General features: G+C 49.9%; 2 protein-coding genes across 2 annotated transcripts in view; one reads left to right on the forward strand and one right to left on the reverse strand.

Annotated features, from left to right (window-relative positions):
• Positions 1–30: 30 nt before the first annotated feature.
• Positions 31–6,508, reverse strand: MAPK3 (mitogen-activated protein kinase 3; the record flags this gene model as incomplete). The annotated part of the gene is made up of 9 exons (XM_080678264.1): positions 31–617; positions 1,438–1,592; positions 1,684–1,793; positions 1,959–2,090; positions 2,477–2,591; positions 2,827–2,943; positions 3,127–3,316; positions 5,208–5,390; positions 6,339–6,508. 8 exons carry the CDS (start codon positions 6,506–6,508, stop codon positions 1,470–1,472), a joined length of 1,140 nt encoding a protein of 379 aa, XP_080534390.1. The 3' UTR covers positions 31–617; positions 1,438–1,469.
• Positions 6,509–6,645: 137 nt separating this feature from the next.
• The window catches only part of CORO1A (coronin 1A), a 44,804-nt gene continuing 34,378 nt past the window's right edge, over positions 6,646–17,071 (forward strand). The window contains exons 1-2 of the mRNA XM_080680885.1: positions 6,646–6,941; positions 7,621–7,851. Coding sequence (XP_080537011.1) covers positions 7,757–7,851 — 95 coding nt within the window. The 5' untranslated portion in view covers positions 6,646–6,941; positions 7,621–7,756. The remainder of the gene's footprint in view (positions 6,942–7,620; positions 7,852–17,071) is intronic.

The following is a 17,071-nucleotide window of genomic DNA, read 5'->3' on the forward strand; positions in this document are numbered from 1 at the left end:
CATCGGCACACACAGACAGAGCCAGGGCCATCATATACACATCTCTGTATTTATATATTAGATACAGGCACAGGTGGGCAGGGGCACCGGGCTCTCCGCGCCCCACCTCCACTTCTGCTCACCCACACACAGAAGCAGCAGGAGTTAGATGTGGCAGCTTAGGGGGAGGGGGCTTAGGCAGGGCCCTGCTCCTCAAGGATACTAGCCCTTGAGCCTTAGGAATGTTCCTTGAGGGGAAATGGGTGGGGTTTGAATGAGGTGAGTGGGGCAAGGATGGCCCTGAGTCCCGACTCAGTGTGCCCTAACCCCACCATCCCTCAGGAGGTCACAGGGCAGCCAGAGCCCTTGATTCTGGAACCACCAGAGACTGGGATAGCTGGGGGAGAGGAAGGCAGAGCCGCTGAGGGGAATTTGCTTTGGGGCCACCTGAGCCACAGGTCCTAGGAGAGTGGGAAGAGGGAGGGAGCCTTGGCCTGCCTGAAACAGGAGGCCTAAGCAAAGCGAGGGAAGATGGCCAGGCCCGCCCTGTGCCCCGACCTGGGTTGCCGGGGTCCGGGCTGGGCTCAGTGTCCATTTTCTAACAGTCCAGCAGGGGAGGGGCAGACAGGAGGCAGGGCCTAAACAAAAAGGCAGGCAGGAAAGGAACCATTAGCACCAGGAGAGCACCTGCCGGAGCTCTGACCTCAACCCCTTTCATTTCATCCTTACAGCTGAGTGAGATGTGCCTGTTTCCTCATGGGGAACATTAGTACCTGTCTCATGGTACTGCTGTAAGGATGCAATGAGCTCCTACACAGAAACATCTAGAACAATGCGTAGTGCTCTGTGTTTGCTCTCATTATCAGGGCTGTCCTCAGGAAACGGAGTTGCAGAAGTGAGGTGTCTTGCACGATATCACACAGCTCTTACTAAGTGTCAGAGCTGGGGTTTGAGCGCAGGTGTGTCTGCCTGCCCTCTATCAGGCTCCAGCTGGCAGAAAGATCGGAGGTGATGAAAGAGGGAAGAGAGGTGTGGGTCAGAGTCCCCCAAAGGTGGGTGAACTGCTGACCTGGGCACCAGGTGTGAGAAAGCGTGGTATCTGGGTCAGGCTGAGAGCTGCTAGCTCCTCCCAAAGCAGTTGTGGCCCCACCTGCCTCTCTGTCCATACTGGGAGGGGCAAAACCTGGCTCCGGTCCTCAGCTGGGTGAGAGGGGCCCTCAGTGACCTCTGGGGCTGGAGGCAGCAGGGTGTTGGCAGGTGGGAGACATTTGGGGCTGGGGGAAAGGAGGGACATGAAGACTGGCAGACCGCAGGTCTATGGTCTGGGCAGTCTCTGGCCCTTCTGTTGCTCCCATACACATGGATCATGGGCATGAGCGAGCTTTTGACTGTACAGGATGTTTGGTAGGTACCCTGGTCTCAGAGTGAATCAGCGCGTGGGCGGTGGGGCACACTCACCAAGCCCCAGGGAGCGGAGGCATCTGTTCAGGTTAGGTGGCCTCCAGCACCCCAGGCTGGAAGCGGGCTGTCTCCTGGAATATGAGCTCCTTCAGCCGCTCCTTGGGTAGATCATCCAGCTCCATGTCAAAGGTGAAAGGTTCCTCAGCCACTGGCTAGGGTGGCAAAGATGAGGCTCAGGCCAGGTACTGAGGGATGCCTACCCACCCACTTACCCACCAGGCCTGCTGCTGGTGGCTGACCCACCTCATCTGTTGGGTCATAGTACTGCTCCAAGTAGGGGTGAGCCAGGGCTTCTTCCACTGTGATCCGTTTATTAGGGTTAAAGGTCAACATCCGGTCCAGCAGGTCAAGGGCTAAGGAAGGGCAGGAATCAGGGGTCAAAGGGAAGGCTAGTGGAGTTCCCAGAAGTACTGTTTTGCTTCTCTGTGCCCAGGGGGCCTGTCTCCTCAGGCAGCTGCTGGGCTCACGCATCCAGCTTTTATTCCATGTCAGCCCCATGTCTCTCATGTCTCTCTCACCTTTGGAGTCTGACTTGGGGAATAGCTTGGCCCAGGCCACCTTGGTCTTGGAAGGTAGAGACTGCAGGTAGTTTCGGGCCTTCATGTTGATGATGCAATTCAGGTCCTCTGGGGATGGAGAGCCCAGGATGCCTATGGGTAGGGTAGGTGACTTGGTGAGAGATCTTCTCTTCCCTCTGGGAGCAGAAGGAGCCAAGAACAGGAGCTCCCACCAACCCATTCCATGCCCTGACAGCTACCTCCAGCCAATACTACAATGGAGCAAGGGGTCTAGACTCGCAGCCCTCAGTTCAAATCTCAGCTCCAGCACTTCCTAAGTGTGGGCTGTAGCCCTGCTCTTCCCATGTGCCAATGGGACAGTATCTATATGTCACTGAAATGCTGTGAGATGCTGCAGAAGCTCCAAAGGTGGTGGTACTCCTGATCCGACTCCCACAGACTCCCCGACCCTGACCCTAAAGAAATCTCACTTCCAACAGGCTAATCTCCCTTCCACTCAGCTGGCCAGGCCCCCTCACCCAGAATGTGGTTGAGCTGGTCCAGGTAGTGCTTGCCAGGGAAGATGGGCCGGTTGGAGAGCATTTCAGCCAGAATGCAGCCCACAGACCAGATATCGATGGACTTGGTGTAGCCCTGGGGAGGGGGAGAAAGTGGTGGGTCCTGGGCCAGCCTCAACAGGTCCCTGTTGTCTGGGCCAAGCCTCCACCCCAACCTAGATTCAATGCTGCAGGAGGCAGAGAGCAGAGCCTGGGAGGAGCTAATGCTTAGCCTCTTTCCAGATCCCGGGAGGTCACTGCCTGGCTCAGAGATGGCTCCAGGGCTTTCTGGGACCTGGCCCCTTCCCTTTGGGGGTGGGTGGGCCCCCTACCTTGGAGTTAAGCATGATCTCTGGGGCCCGGTACCAGCGTGTGGCCACGTATTCTGTCAGGAAGCCAGTGTGGTCATGCTCAGGATCGGCGATCCGGGCCAGGCCAAAATCGCAGATCTGGAATCCAACCCGGGCTGCTAAGCTTGGTGCTCTAGGTCTCCACGCCCAAGCAATCATTTCGCCATGCCCCTGCCCATGCTGTTCCCTTTGCTTGCAGTGCTCGCCTACTCCAGGGGACCATTAGTCAAATGGAAGCCCCAGACCCTGGTGGGAGGAGGGAACAGGCACCCAACCCCTGACCTTAAGGTCGCAGGTGGTGTTGATGAGCAGATTGGAGGGCTTTAAATCCCGGTGGAGCACGTTAGCTGAGTGGATATACTTGAGGCCCCGCAGGATCTGGTAGAGGAAGTAGCAGACGTGGTCGTTGCTCAGCTGCTGGCTTTTGAGCAACTTGTACAGGTCTGTCTCCATCAGGTCCTGCACAATGTAGCTGAGGATGGTATCGGAGACCCCACGGGTGGGGGCAGCGGGAGGCACTTGGTTAAGAAGAACGGGCTCTGGTGACGAGGCTTCGCATCCCCTCCGGCTGGCACCCCTAAGACTCAACAGATCTGCCAACCCCTATCACAAGCTGGGCAAGGCCCAGGCTCAGCAGTTGGGCTCAGGGCCTCTGCTGCATCTCAGCTGGTGACCCTGAGCAAAAGCACTTCAGTTCTGCAGGAGGCAGAACTCAATTAAGAGCAGCAGCTCTGGCCCTGGCCAGTTTGGCTCAGTGGATAGAGTGTTGGCCTATGGACTGAAGGGTCGTGGGTTCAATTCCAGTCAAGGGCACATGCCCAGGTTGCGGGCTCGGTCCTTAGTGTGGGGTGTGCAGGAGGCGGCCAATCAATGATTCTCTCTCATCATTGATGTTTCTGTCTGTCTCTCCCTCTCCCTTCCTCTCTGAAATCAATAAAAATACATCTTTTTTAAAAAAAAATCTATTTCCTTATCTGAAAAGTAGGAGAAAGAATGGTTCTTTTGAGAGTGGTTGTGACAATGAGATGAGATGACCCACGTAAAGAAGCCAGCCCAGTGCTTGGCACACTGTAAGTGTTCAGCAAACATGAACTCGTGTTGCTATTATAAATGCCTGAGCCACATGGCTGTTGAGAGGGTTACATGAGATAATGTATGAATACCATCTGGCATGCAATAAATGTTTCTTTAAAAGAAATGCCTACCTTATGTGAATTGTTTGTGCAAGACAAATGAGGAGAAACCCAACAGCACGCTCCTACTCAAAGACTGCTTGGCCGTGCATCAGAAGATAGAGGAGTACATGTCCTTATATGTTTTAAGATTAAACTTGCATGCATACATGCATACATACATACATACATACATAAATGTCTCTTGGCTTGTCTCTACAAGAATAAGGACTATCTTTTAGAATCAGCCTCAAAGGGCCTCTGGGAACATATGGGCCAACCCTGTTTTATAGATGAAGATGCTGAAGGTCACACAGCGAACTGGGAGCGAGTGTGGAGGTTTCCTGCCCACAGTTTGTGGTGGGGGCCTGCAGACACTGCGGCACAAATCCCCACGCTTGGGTGGAGAACTGGGACTGACTGGGGGTGGTGGGTGGAGTGGGGGAGAGGTGATGGGTATTAGAAGCTGCTAACAACAGAGCCAGGCAGGAAGTGGACAACAAACCAGGAAAGTGATATGGGGGGAGGGCAACAAAGGCCAGGCTGGGCCCTGGGCAAGGTGCAAGGCCACAGGTGACTGGGTGGGGCTCCCAGCAGGAAGTCCTGGAGAAAGGACAGGGTTTCTTTGGGGGAGGGGCAGAGGCAGCAACAGAAAGCTTTCTGAGCCTCAATTTCCTCATCTACGAAAGGGAGCTGAGATCTATCTCATCGGGCAGTTGGGAGGTAGAATTAGAAATGTGAAAGCCCTGGGCATGCACTGCGCCTGACTCACAGTAGGCCCTCAAAAAGGGGCGGCTTTCTTCTTGCCTGCTTGCCTCCCAGTCTGAGGACCCTGAGGGGAAAGAACCGTCTGTTAAACAAGAACTGGCTGTGGGCAGAGGCTGGATCCTGTCACACACCTGGACATATCAGGAGACAAAGCCCCATAGAGACCATCTTGCCCAGACCCCACAGAGGCATAGCAGAGAGAGCAAACGTGCCCAAGGCCACACTGCCTGGCTGCAGCAGGCCAGGATTCCTCTGAGGCCGCCCAGCCTCCTACCCCCTGTGGCCCCTTTTCCACTAGGTTTCTCTCACTGGATTTGTTCTGGAGGGTGACAGGGAAGAAAGGAAACAGAAAGAAACCCACTGTTCTCCCAGCCCAGCTCTGAGGCCGTGCCTGGCCAGCCAGCGGGCCAAGGTGAAGGATACACATCCCTCATGGCATCCAGTGTAGGTGCCCGAAGAATGTCTCGGATGCTGATGACATTCTCATGGCGGAAGCGCAGCAAGATCTGGATTTCCCGCAGCGTACGCTGGCAGTAGGTCTGATGCTCAAAGGGGCTGATTTTCTTGATGGCCACGCGTGTCTTGCGTACGTGGTCGTAAGCTGAGCTGAGAGGGCCAGAGAGGTGGTGTTGGTGTGGTCGTATAGAGGGGCAGTCCAGGCCTGCTGGCCCCACCCAGGCAATGGCAGGGAAGGGCGGGAGCAGGAGAGGGCTCTGGCCAAGTGGTAAACAATGCTGGTTCCTTCCTGCTGAAGGCCTGGGATCTCCAGGGAGAAAGCTGGGGACCAGCCAGGCAGCCCTTCAGCGACTTCACAAAGAGAGGAAGAGACTGACCGCTCACAGACTTCCCCTCTCTGCAACCCTCTCTATTCTAGTTGCCCTCCCCCCTCCCCCTGATGGGCTCCCCAACCCAGGACAGGGCCGGGGCTGGGAGACGAGTGGAGGACATACAGTGAGGCAAATACTGGGAGCAGGAGGGAGTCACAGGAGGGGTTGGAGGGAAGGGATAAGGCAGGCACGGCTGTCAGGGCAAGGTACCCGGGCAGCAGAGCTGTTCGCAGATGAACAAAGGCCCAGCGCACACCGTAAGGAGGGGAGAACCACAGCCCCTCCTAAAAGTTGCAGAGAGGCGCTCCTGGACCAGCCCCAGCACTGCCCAGCCCTGAGCGCTGCTCTGCTCTCCCCAACTCCTGGCAGGCCTCCCCGGGGGAATCCCAGGGTCCTCACTCCCTCTGCACTAAGGGTAGGACCGTCCCAAGACCCTATTCTCCTCCCCTCACCCACGTCCACAGGGTCCCCAGGTCCCCGCAGCTCCCCCGACACCCAGATCCCCTCCCTTCACTATGGAAAGGCCGGTCAAGGCTCCAAGCCCCCCTCCTCGGACGCACGCAGAAAGCACCCAAAGGCCCTCTCCCCGGGGCGCTCCCAGCCCGGCCGCGCCCCCGCCTCTCGGGACACTCGGATCTCAAGGCGCAGAGAGCACCCAGCACCCAGCACCCAGGCCATCCTCGCCCGCAGCCCCCTCCCCGGCGGCCCTGCCCGGAACGCCCCTCACCTGACCATGCCGTACGCGCCCTCGCCGATGTACTGCAGCTGCGAGTAGCGCGGGCCCACGTCGAACGGCTGCCCCTTCACCACCTCCACGTCCCCCGCGACCCCCGGGCCGACCCCCTCGGCTCCCCGGGGCTCCCCGCCCCCGCCCCCCTGAGCCGCCGCCGCCGCCATCTCCACTCCTCCCTCCCGCCGCCCGCCTCTCCCCGGCGCCCCGCCCGCTTCTCCCCGCGCCCCGCCCGGGCCCCGCCCCTTCCCGCCGCCTTGTCACCCGCGGAGCCGCGCGCAGGCCTGTCCCCGCGCGTCCCCGCGGCCGTCACGTGGCTCCGCGGGCGCGCGCGGCGTTTCCACGGCTGATGTCCGGCTTCTGGCGTCCCGGCTGCGGCTGCGGGGCTCCCAGCGCCGGCGGCGAAGGCCTAGCGCTCCCCGCCCTCACGCAGGACAGCCCGTCCAGCCTACCTTTCCGTGGACCCAGGGAGAGGCCAGGAAGCTGCCTGCAGCGTTGACTGGGTTTGCTTAATACACACCGTGAGGCTTCTCTCAAAAACAGCAAAATAGGCAACATTTCTGTTGTCACTGGAGTTTGCAAAACTGAAATCCTGTCAAGGTGTCTTTTTTATTGAATTTATTGGGGTGACATTGGTTAAAATTATGTAGATTTCAGGTGTACAATTCTGTAATATACATCAGCTGTATATAGTGTTGTATGTTCACACCCCAAGTCTCCTTCCATCACCTTTTATCCCCCTATCCTCTCTTCTACCCTCCATACCCTCTTCTGCCTCCCCCAGTCCCCCCTTAAGGTCATCATCTTTTTTTTTTTAAAAAAATATATTTTATTGATATTTTACAGAGAGAGGAAGGGAGAGAGGGATAGAGAGCTAGAAACATCGATGAGAGAGAAACATCCATCAGCTGCCTCCTGCACACCTCCCACTGGGGATGTGCCCGCAACCAAGGTACATGCCTTGACCGGAATCGAACCCCGGACCCTTCAGTCCGCAAGCCGACGCTCTATCCACTGAGCCAAACCGGTTTCGGCAAGGTCATCATCTTTTGATTCTGTACTAGACTTTGTAGTTTGAGCACTTATTTGACCACTTCAGTTTCTTCAGACAACTCCACAGTCTAGGGGTCATCTTACTGTTTTAGCTGGATGAGTGGGGCCATGCCCGTCTTGTTCTCAGGTTTTGCAGATGGGGGACCTGGGAGCTGGGGAGCTGAGACTAACAGGATATCTTCTGACACAGAGGCAGGGCTCTTTTTAATTCCATTCTGTCTCCCAGAGTCACAGACTGTTAACACTGAAGAAAGGGCCCTCAGAGACGGTCAGTCCAGCCCCTTCACTTCGCAGTGAAGATGGCAGCACATGTACTAACATTGGAACGATACAGAGAAGATTAGCATGGCCCCTGCACAAGGATGACACGCAAATTTGGGAAGCGTTCCATATTTAAAAAAAAAAAAAAAAAAGGTGGGCGCTGGAAGCTTCCGAAAAACACATTTGCTGGCCTTCAGTAAGTAATCACTTTGTTTTTTTCTTCCTTAAAAGCTGGGAGGAGGTCCTTATATGTATTATAGATCAAGAGACAAAGTGGAAAAGTGATTATGATTCTGAAATTGCTCATAATTGGATCTATGACTGGGCACTCTAATTCAGATTAATGAGAACAAGTTGCTGGCTCCCAATAGCCCATAAGTCAGTGAAGGTTCATGAGGTGCTAATTAGATCAGTGTTTCAAAAAGTTGTTCATTTGATAAGCTGTTGAATGGCACTGTGTGCAGAGCTCTGAGTGAGGTGCTCTGCTGATGAAAGATTACGGTACAGTGTGAATTAGTGGTTAAGAGCCAGGTTGCCCAGGTTAGAACCCCATCTTTGCCATTTACTCACTGTGCTACCCTGGGTAGATTATCCACTGGCCTCTCTACTCATGGAGTTTATAATCTATTGAAAAGATGCACATACATAAATCAACAATACAAGATATGTGGATGTAATATATGGTGTGTGAGCTGGGGGTGGGTGAGATCACTAGAGAAGTGAGGAGGGAGTAATGGAGGAGGTGGCATTTGCATCATTGAAAAAGGAGTAGGGTTTCAGAAGGTCGGGGTAAAGGAAAGGCATCAAGAAGAAGGAGCATCATGAGTCAGGGCATAGAGGCAGGAGCACAATTGTCCAGTGTGGTGCAGTGTAAAGGATTAAGGGGAGTTCAGGCTGGGCAGGTGGGTTGAGGCCAGATTGAGGAAGGCCTTGGATTCTGGCAAGTTTATTTATTTTTTAAAATATTTTATTGATTTTTACAGAGAGGAAGGGAGAGGGATAGAGAGTTAGAAACATTGATGAGAGAGAAACATCAATTAGCTGCCTCCTGCACACCCCCTACTGGGTATGTCCCTGCAACCAAGGTACATGCCCTTGACCAGAATCGAACCTGGGACCCTTGAGTCCGCAGGCTGACGCTCTGTCCACTGAGCCAAACCGGTTAGGGCCGATTTTGGCAAGTTTAGATGTTACTCAGGAAGCAGTAAAAGCCTTCGAGGGACTTTTGCTAGACCATTTTGCAACTTCAGGAGAATATAGTGACTCAGAGAAACTCCATGGAGTTCAGCATGGAGCCATGTTTCCTGAATGGGAGTGAGTTTCCTGCCTTAGGAAAGGCTGGTATATTCAGAGGGGTGCCTGCCACGTCATGCTCTGTCTTCCTCTTCCTCAAAGGCGTGTGACTGAGACTCCCCTCTAGTGGCTGAGGCTGGTACTTCCTTGGAGACTGGACTGGGATTTCTCGATTTATAGATTCACTAGAGGCCTGGTGCACGAAATTCGTGCACGGGGGAGGGGAGTGTCCATCAGCCCAGCTGGCACCCTCTCCAATCTGGGACCCCTCAAGGGATGTCCGACTGCTTGTTTAGACCCGATCCCAGTGGGATCGGGCCTAAACGGGCAGTCGGACATCCCTCTCACAATCCAGGACTGCTGGCTCCCAGCTGCTCGCCTGCCTGCCTTCCTGATTGCCCCTAACCGCTTCTGCCTGCCAGCCTGATCACCCCCTAACCACTCCCCTGCCAGCCTGTTTGCCCCTAACTGCTCCCCTGCCAGCCTGTTTTCCCCTAACTGCCCTCCCCTGCAGGCCCGGTCACCCCTAACTACCCTCCCCTGCAGGCCTGGTCACCCCTAACTGCCCTCCCCTGCAGGCCTGGTCCCCCCCAACTGCTCTCCCCTGCAGGCCTGGGTCCCCCCCAACTGCCCTCCCATGCAGGCCTGGTCACCCCTAACTGCCCTCCCCTGCAGGCCTGGTCCCTCCCAACTGCTCTCCCCTGCTGGCCCGATGGCCCACAACTGCCCTCCCTTGCAGGCCTGGTCCCTCCCAACTGTCCTCCCTTGCTGGCCATCTTGTGGTAGCCATCTTGTGTCCACATGGGGGCAGGATCTTTGACCACATGGGGGCAGCCATCTTGTGTGTTGGAGTGATGGTCAATCTGCATATTACTCTTTTATTAGATAGGATAGAGGCCTGGTGCATGGGTGGGGGCCAGCTGGTTTGCCCTGAAGGGTGTCCTGGATCAGGTTGGGGGTTCCCTTGGGGCGTGGGGCAGCCTGGGCGAGGGGCCTGTGGTGGTTTGCAGGCCGGCCACGCCCCCTGGCGACCCAAGTGGAGGCCCTGGTATCCGGGGTTTATTTATCTTCTACTATTGAAACTTTGTAGCCTGGAGCGGAGCCAAGCCTTCTGCTTGCTCCGTGGTGGCAGCCATTTTCTGTTGGGATTTATGTATCTTCTATAATTGAAACTTTGTAGCCTTAAGCGGAGGCCTGGGCCGGCCAGGGTGTGCGGAAAGCTTGGCTTCCTCCATCACCAGGGGCAACCCTAGCCTCCTGCTCTTTCCAGCTCCGTGGCTGCTGCCATTTCTGTTTGGATTTATGTATCTTCTATCATTGAAACTTTGTAGCCTTGAGTGGAGGCCTAGGCTGGGAAGGGCAGGCGGAAAGCTTGGCTTCCTCCATTGCCGGGGAAACCCAAGCCTCCCTCCTGCTCTCTCTGGCCGTAGCCATCTTGGTTGGGTTTATTTGCATATTTGCTCCTGATCGGCTTGTGGGCGTGGCTTGTGGGTGTAGCGGAGTGATGGTTAATTTGCATATTACTCTTTTATTATATAGGATATTCAACTTTATATGTATAGACTGAACATCTATTCTGTGCTAGGCACTGTTATGTACTTTGTATCTCCTACCATTCTCACAGCATCCATATGAAGTTGAGAGTATGAACATTTAACGGGAAAAGCAGAAGCGTACTGAACTATGGAGTCGGAAGAACCTGGAAGAATCATTTTCTCTGTCACGTAGTTCATACTCTCACAGCTCACTGCATTTGTTTGAGTTTTTCTAACAGCTGCTATTTGGCTTACCTCTGTCCTCTTAGATCGACCTAGACCAGTGGTTGGCAAACTGCGGCTCATGAGCCACATGCGGCTCGCGAGCCGCCGTTGGCTGCTCTGTTGACTAATGAGTTTGCCGACCAATGACCTAGACTAAGTGTTAGATCAGTTCTTATCTGTTTGTGATGTCAAGGTCATAGGGGAGGCTAGTGGGTAATTTGCCCAGGGTAACACCCATTCCCATTTCAACAACCAGCTAGCCAGCACCAACTGAGAAAGCAGCAACTGTGCAGGAATAGGGGTCAGAAACACATTTAACAATTTATTAACTTTTAATTACCGACCATTTTTTTTTCAATCCAAAAAACCTCTGTTGGGACACTTCTTCATATATTAGAGATTAGCAATGACCAAACATCTCCCCTCTGATAGAGGCGTTCTTCAGCTGCTACCTTCTCTGAAATCTCTGTGTTTAGCTCTGCCTGCCGCCACTGGGCTCCTCCCCTGGGCTCTCCTCACCAGCCTTTTTTCTCCTGTGGATGGAAATGGACCACATACTAAACCTGACAAACTCAGGTAAGGCCTGCTTGTTGGTCTTGCAAACTCGGAGACCTAAAGTAACCACAAAGGATGGTCTGAAATGAAAACTTTTTAACTAAAATCTGTTTATGGCAGGTAGTCATGTCCTAAGCTAGAATCTTCCCTGACAAAGGTCATCTTTACCTTAACTAAGCCTGTCTATTGTCTTTTGCATCTACAATAACATTCCTTTGGAATGTCAGGGTAACTCCCCTTTTTCTAGACTCCTCAGGGCACAACCAATGCACCAAGGCAGAGACCTCTCACTGTTATTGTTGCCATGTTATTTACTGACTGTTAACTATCCTGTACCCACCCATGTACAAGAATATGTGTCTATCATTTTACTTCTTATACAATCCCAGAGGTTCCCCCTCCTTGATTTCTCCCACCTCCCTATCTGTCATCAATGGATTTCATGTAATCCACATATGTCTCTTCTGATTGTAATCTCTCTATATAAAAGCCTAAGTGACCATTACGACAGAATGACCAGAATGACCGGTCGACTGGTCACTATGACGCACACTGACCACCAGGGGGCAGACGCTCAACGCAAGAGCTGCCTTCTGGTGGTCAGTGCGCTCCCACAGCTGGAGCGCTGCTCAGCCAGAAGCCAGGCTCACGGCTCGCGAGTGCAGCTGTGGCAGCAGCGAGAGCCTCTCCCACCTTTGTGGCAGCTCTACCGGGCGGGTGGTGGTAGGCACAACAGGGCTGGGATGAGCAGCAGCAGAGCTGCACCCGCCCAGCTGGGGCTCCTCCCTGGCCACCTGCTACATCCCTAGGGGGGAGGGGGATGTCCCCTGAGGGGTCCCAGATTGCGAGAAGGTGCAGGCCAGGCTGAAGGACCCCACCCGTGCATGAATCCGTGCACGAGGCCTCTAGTGTATAAAATAAAGTGCAAAACTACCATTATCACAATCCAATGATATTCTGCTTCCCAGCAACTGTGGACAGTTTGGCTCAAATAAACTCATAAAAATTCTCCATAGGTTTGAATGTTTCTTATATTGACACTCTACGGTGTCTCCTTTAGTTACATCATATTCCTGCCGTAACAGCTTTTTCCTGTACGTGCAATCTCTAACCGTAGCCATTGCCTTTCTGCCGGCCCCAGTTCCAGTTTCCTTGCTTGCTGAACAGCGCCACCTGGAGGTTATTTGACGCATAAGCTTCAGCATGTCCAATGTAAACACCCTTTTACCCCCAAACCTGCTTCTCTTCCAGACTCTCCTTCCTTTAGTGTGGCTATCCCTCTCTCAGGGTTGAACCGTTATTTTCTTTTTTAAAAATATATATTTTATTGATTTTTTAGAGAGAGGAAGGGAGAGGGATAGAGAGTTAGAAACATTGATGAGAGAGAAACATCGATCAGCTGCCTCCTGCACACCCCCTACTGGGGATGTGCCCGCAACCAAGGTACATGCCCTTGGGACCCTTCAGTCTGCAAACCAGTTAGGGCGAACCGTTATTTTCTTATTTTTTCATCTCTTTGTATCTAACCAGCTCCTCGCCATTTTATTACCTCAGTATTTCCCAAAGCCATCCTCTCTACCGTTGATCAAGCCCTAAATTTCACATTTTAATTTAATTTATTTATTATTTATTTTTTAACAAAAAATTATTTATTTCTGTAGATTTTTTTAAATTTTAAAAATGAACTGCATATTAATAAACACTGACTTTATAATCATTCAAAGTGCATATTCATTTTTTGGAACACCCTATATATTTAGGTAAAACTTTGTATTAAGTGATGTTTATAAATATATATATATTTATAGAGAGAGATAGATATATATTAGTATATTCCTTTTCTTGTTAGATGTAACTGGTGACATTTCAATAGTATTTCAGAACAAGTAGTGAAAGAAGCATAAAAGGTTATTTTTTTAATATATTTTATTGATTTTTTACAGAGAGGAAGGGAGAGGGATAGAAAGTTAGAAACATCGATGGGAGAGAAACATCGATCAGCTGCCTCCTGCACACCTCCTACTGGGGATGTCCCTGCAACCAAGGTACATGCCCTTGACCAGAATCGAACCCGGGACTCCTCAGTCCACAGGCCGACACTCTATCCACTGAGCCATACCGGTTAGGGCAAAGGTTATTTTTTAACCTTAGAGATTTTAAAAGTGAACTTGAAATATATATCTTACATGCAAATATATAAAATTTAAAATCTCAGCCTAATTGCATTATATAGCCAAATTACCCAAAAATTATGTTCGAACACAAAATAATTCTTATAAATCAACATATACCTAATTATCTTAATAAGTACAACAGTTAAAACTTCATGTAAAAAAATAAAAAAATAAAAAAAATAAACCATATAACTACACATATAATACCTTAATAAAAAAAAGAAAAGAAAAAAATAAACCATATAACTACACATATAATACCTTAATAAAAAAAGAAAATAAAAAATAAACCATATAACTACACATGTAATACCTTAATAAAAAAAATTAAAAAATTAAAAAAATAAACCATATAACTACACATATAATACCTTAATAAAAAAATAAAAAAATAAACCATATAACTACACATATAATACCTTAATTAAAAAAAACAAAAAAAAAACAAACTTCATGTAATGCATAGAACAAGACACATTTATTTAACATACCAAAGAAGCCCAAGATAGTAAGATTTGTCTAAAATTTGCCTCTGGGGAGCTTTAATCCCAGTTTTCATTCCATTCAAACCTTGTTGTGTTACTGGACGATCTGCAACTTTAATCTGAGAAGACAGAACTCCTGTCCCTTTGAGGCCACCACGGTAGCCTGGTCTTGCAGTTCCAGGTGACATTCCAGTTGCCACTCGAAGATTTCCTGATGGGGGTCGGATTCCAGAAGGAGGCCTTCCAGTCAACCCAATTCCACCTTGTGAAACGGCGCTGAAGGTTTGTGATGACTGGCCATTGTCTGTTCACTTGAACCACTGTGCCAGCGGGGCAGGAGGGAGATCGGCAGACCAGGCTGAGCCGCCACTGGGAGTACCAGTCCGCCCCACGAACGTGCCCACCCACCCACCTTGGCGCAGCTTTCCTGGGCCCTCCTTAATTTTATTTTTAAAAATAATTTCAGAACTTACCCAAAAGTTGCAAAAACAGTTCAAAGAATTTCAATATACCCTTCATCAACACTCTAAATGTTAACATTTTAAATAAACACAGTACAATTATTAAAATCAAAACGTTAACATTCATAGAGTTAATCTATAGATCTTTTTCAAATTTTGCAAATTGTTCCTCTAATCTGCTCATCTCTGTCCCTCTCCCCCTCCCCGTAACTAAAATCCCAGATGTGACTCCCATTGGTCATTGGTTCTGTTTGGATCCTGTACAAATCCCTGAACCAATCAATGTGGAATTGGGGGTTTACTTATCTCTACTTGCATGACATGAACTGGGCTGGGGGAAATATGCCTTTCCCAATGAAAATTGGGGTGCTCTCCACAGAAAGTGTTGAGCAGACAAAACAACAGTACCCATTTCAAAGTTTCTGTTTAGAAATTATAAATTTCCCATTAACTACCAAGTAGAGTCCAAATTCCTTTACCAACATCCAAGGCCCTACCTACTCTGATCCAAATCTATATTTTCTGGCTCATTTTATTTTATTTTTTTCTTGTTAAAATATGTTCTTACTGATTTTCAGATAGAGAGGAAGGGAGAGGGAGAGACAGGAAGAGAGGGGTGCATGCTGCCTCCTGCATGCCTCTTACTGGGATCCAGCCACAACCTGGGCATGTGCCCTGGCCAGAACTGGACCATGACCTCCTAGTTCATAGGTCAATGCTCAAACTCTGAGTCACACCAGCCGGGCCAGCCATTTTTTTTTTTTTTTTTTTTAATAAGCATTTCTCAACTTGTTGCGAGACTTGGGTTAATTTACAGAGTTTTTAAAAAGTTGATTCTGACAATTTTTTGCTGTTTTTTTTAAATTGCTTTTATTTAGGAGTGAATTTTCATAGGTCCTCCCTTTCCTATTTTTGCTGATATCATCCAAATCAACATTTAATTAACATTAATGTTCAAACATCAGTTCACCCACCAAATTCCAGCGCTGTGCTCAGGTTTCTTTATGTGATCTGCAAAGATGTCCTGAAAGATGGTGGTTCTTCCTTAAAACCAAGCAGAAAGCAAATAAAGTTCTAAAAGTTCCCCATCTTACAATGTTGTAACTATTGTAACACTATGAAAAGGGGAAATGAGGTTTATTTAGCTTGAGTTGTCCTCACTGTTCCTGCTACTTGGTGCTCACAAGTTATCTGAAGAATCTAGAACCTAAAATCTTGTCAGAGTGACTAATATCAAAGTCATTGGTGAATAGTTTTATAAACTATATTTTAAATTTTCTTGAAAGTCAGAATGCTATCCCCAGTACTTTTCCTGTTTTCTAAAATTTCTCAAAGTTTGTCTACAATAGTTCCAAAACCATATCTCCAGTTCCTTTCAGCATCTTGGGAGATGGACTGCATCAAATTTGGGGTCTTAAACATTTCAATTGAATTAGTGTTCTCTTAACTTCCTTCACTTCGTTGGGGCCTCAATTTCCATCTAACTACACCCTTAGACCATTTTAATCTCCAGCATCATTCTCTTTGTAGAAGGCAAGCCAAATGAAAGTTGAGAGGTTCTCCTTTTCTTGGTCATCTGTTAATATTACACCATCTATGCTCAGCAATGGGCCCGTTTCTTCCTTCTTTACTCCCAATATAGCGATAAAAGCCCTTTTTGATGTCTATGGCATGTTTCACAATCTCAGTTCCACCCGAGTCACAGCCATCCTGGCACTATTCTTACAGGTTTACACAAGTCTTTTGTGTTTATCCCTGAGTGGGTAGCGCTTCTTCCATTCCCTATCATAGAATTTGCCGTGCAGCCACTTTAGGTCCTTTAAATGCTCCTCCCATCGCTTGTCAGGATCTAAAAGGGATGAAGGAGTGACTGGTTTTTGTTTGGATATTCTTGACACAATAATCAAAATTACACATATTAGTTTAGTGTTGGAACATAAAGAGCCAAATATTTAGTACATGCACTGAGGTAATTGTTCATTCATTTAGCATCCAATAATTAATTTACGCATTACTTTAGCACCCAGTCATTAATTGAGCATTGTAATGGTCATGGGCATTTTCTTGTTCACTCCGGGTCAGGGATCTGGAAAAGGCATATCAGGAAAAGCTATACTGCGTTCCAGCTGGGGGTGACTCTAACGGCTGAGGGTGGAACTGTGGGGGCTGGGGGCCCACGTCCCGGATGGTTTCTTCATTGACGTGACTGTCACCTGGGCTGGGCTGGCTGGAGAACAGGCTCAACCATGCTGTCTACAGGTGTCCTCACCAGCACGGTGGTGACAGGGTAGTTGCACTTCTTAGCTGGGAGTTCCAGACTCCAGGAGTGAGTGTTCCGGTGACAAGGTGAAATTGCATGGCCTTTAAGGACCCCTCCTTGGAAGTCACATAGCATCGCTCCCACCACTCTATTCATTGAACCAGTTATAGCCAGCCCAGATTAAGGGGAGTGGACGGAGACCTCAACTCTTTTAAAAATATATATATATTTTTATTGATTTCAGAGAGGAAGGGAGAGGGAGAGAGACATAGAAACATCAATGATGAGAGAGAATCATTGATCAGCTGCCTCCTGCACTCCCCACGCTGGGGATCAAGCCCGAAACCCAGGCATGTGCCCTGACTGGGAATCGAACCATGACCTCCTGGTTCATAGGTCGACGCTTCTGAGCCATGCTGGCTGGGCTA

The sequence above is a fragment of the Plecotus auritus genome (genome assembly GCF_963455305.1).
Source record: "Plecotus auritus genome assembly, chromosome: 7".
Lineage (NCBI taxonomy): Eukaryota > Metazoa > Chordata > Mammalia > Chiroptera > Vespertilionidae > Plecotus > Plecotus auritus.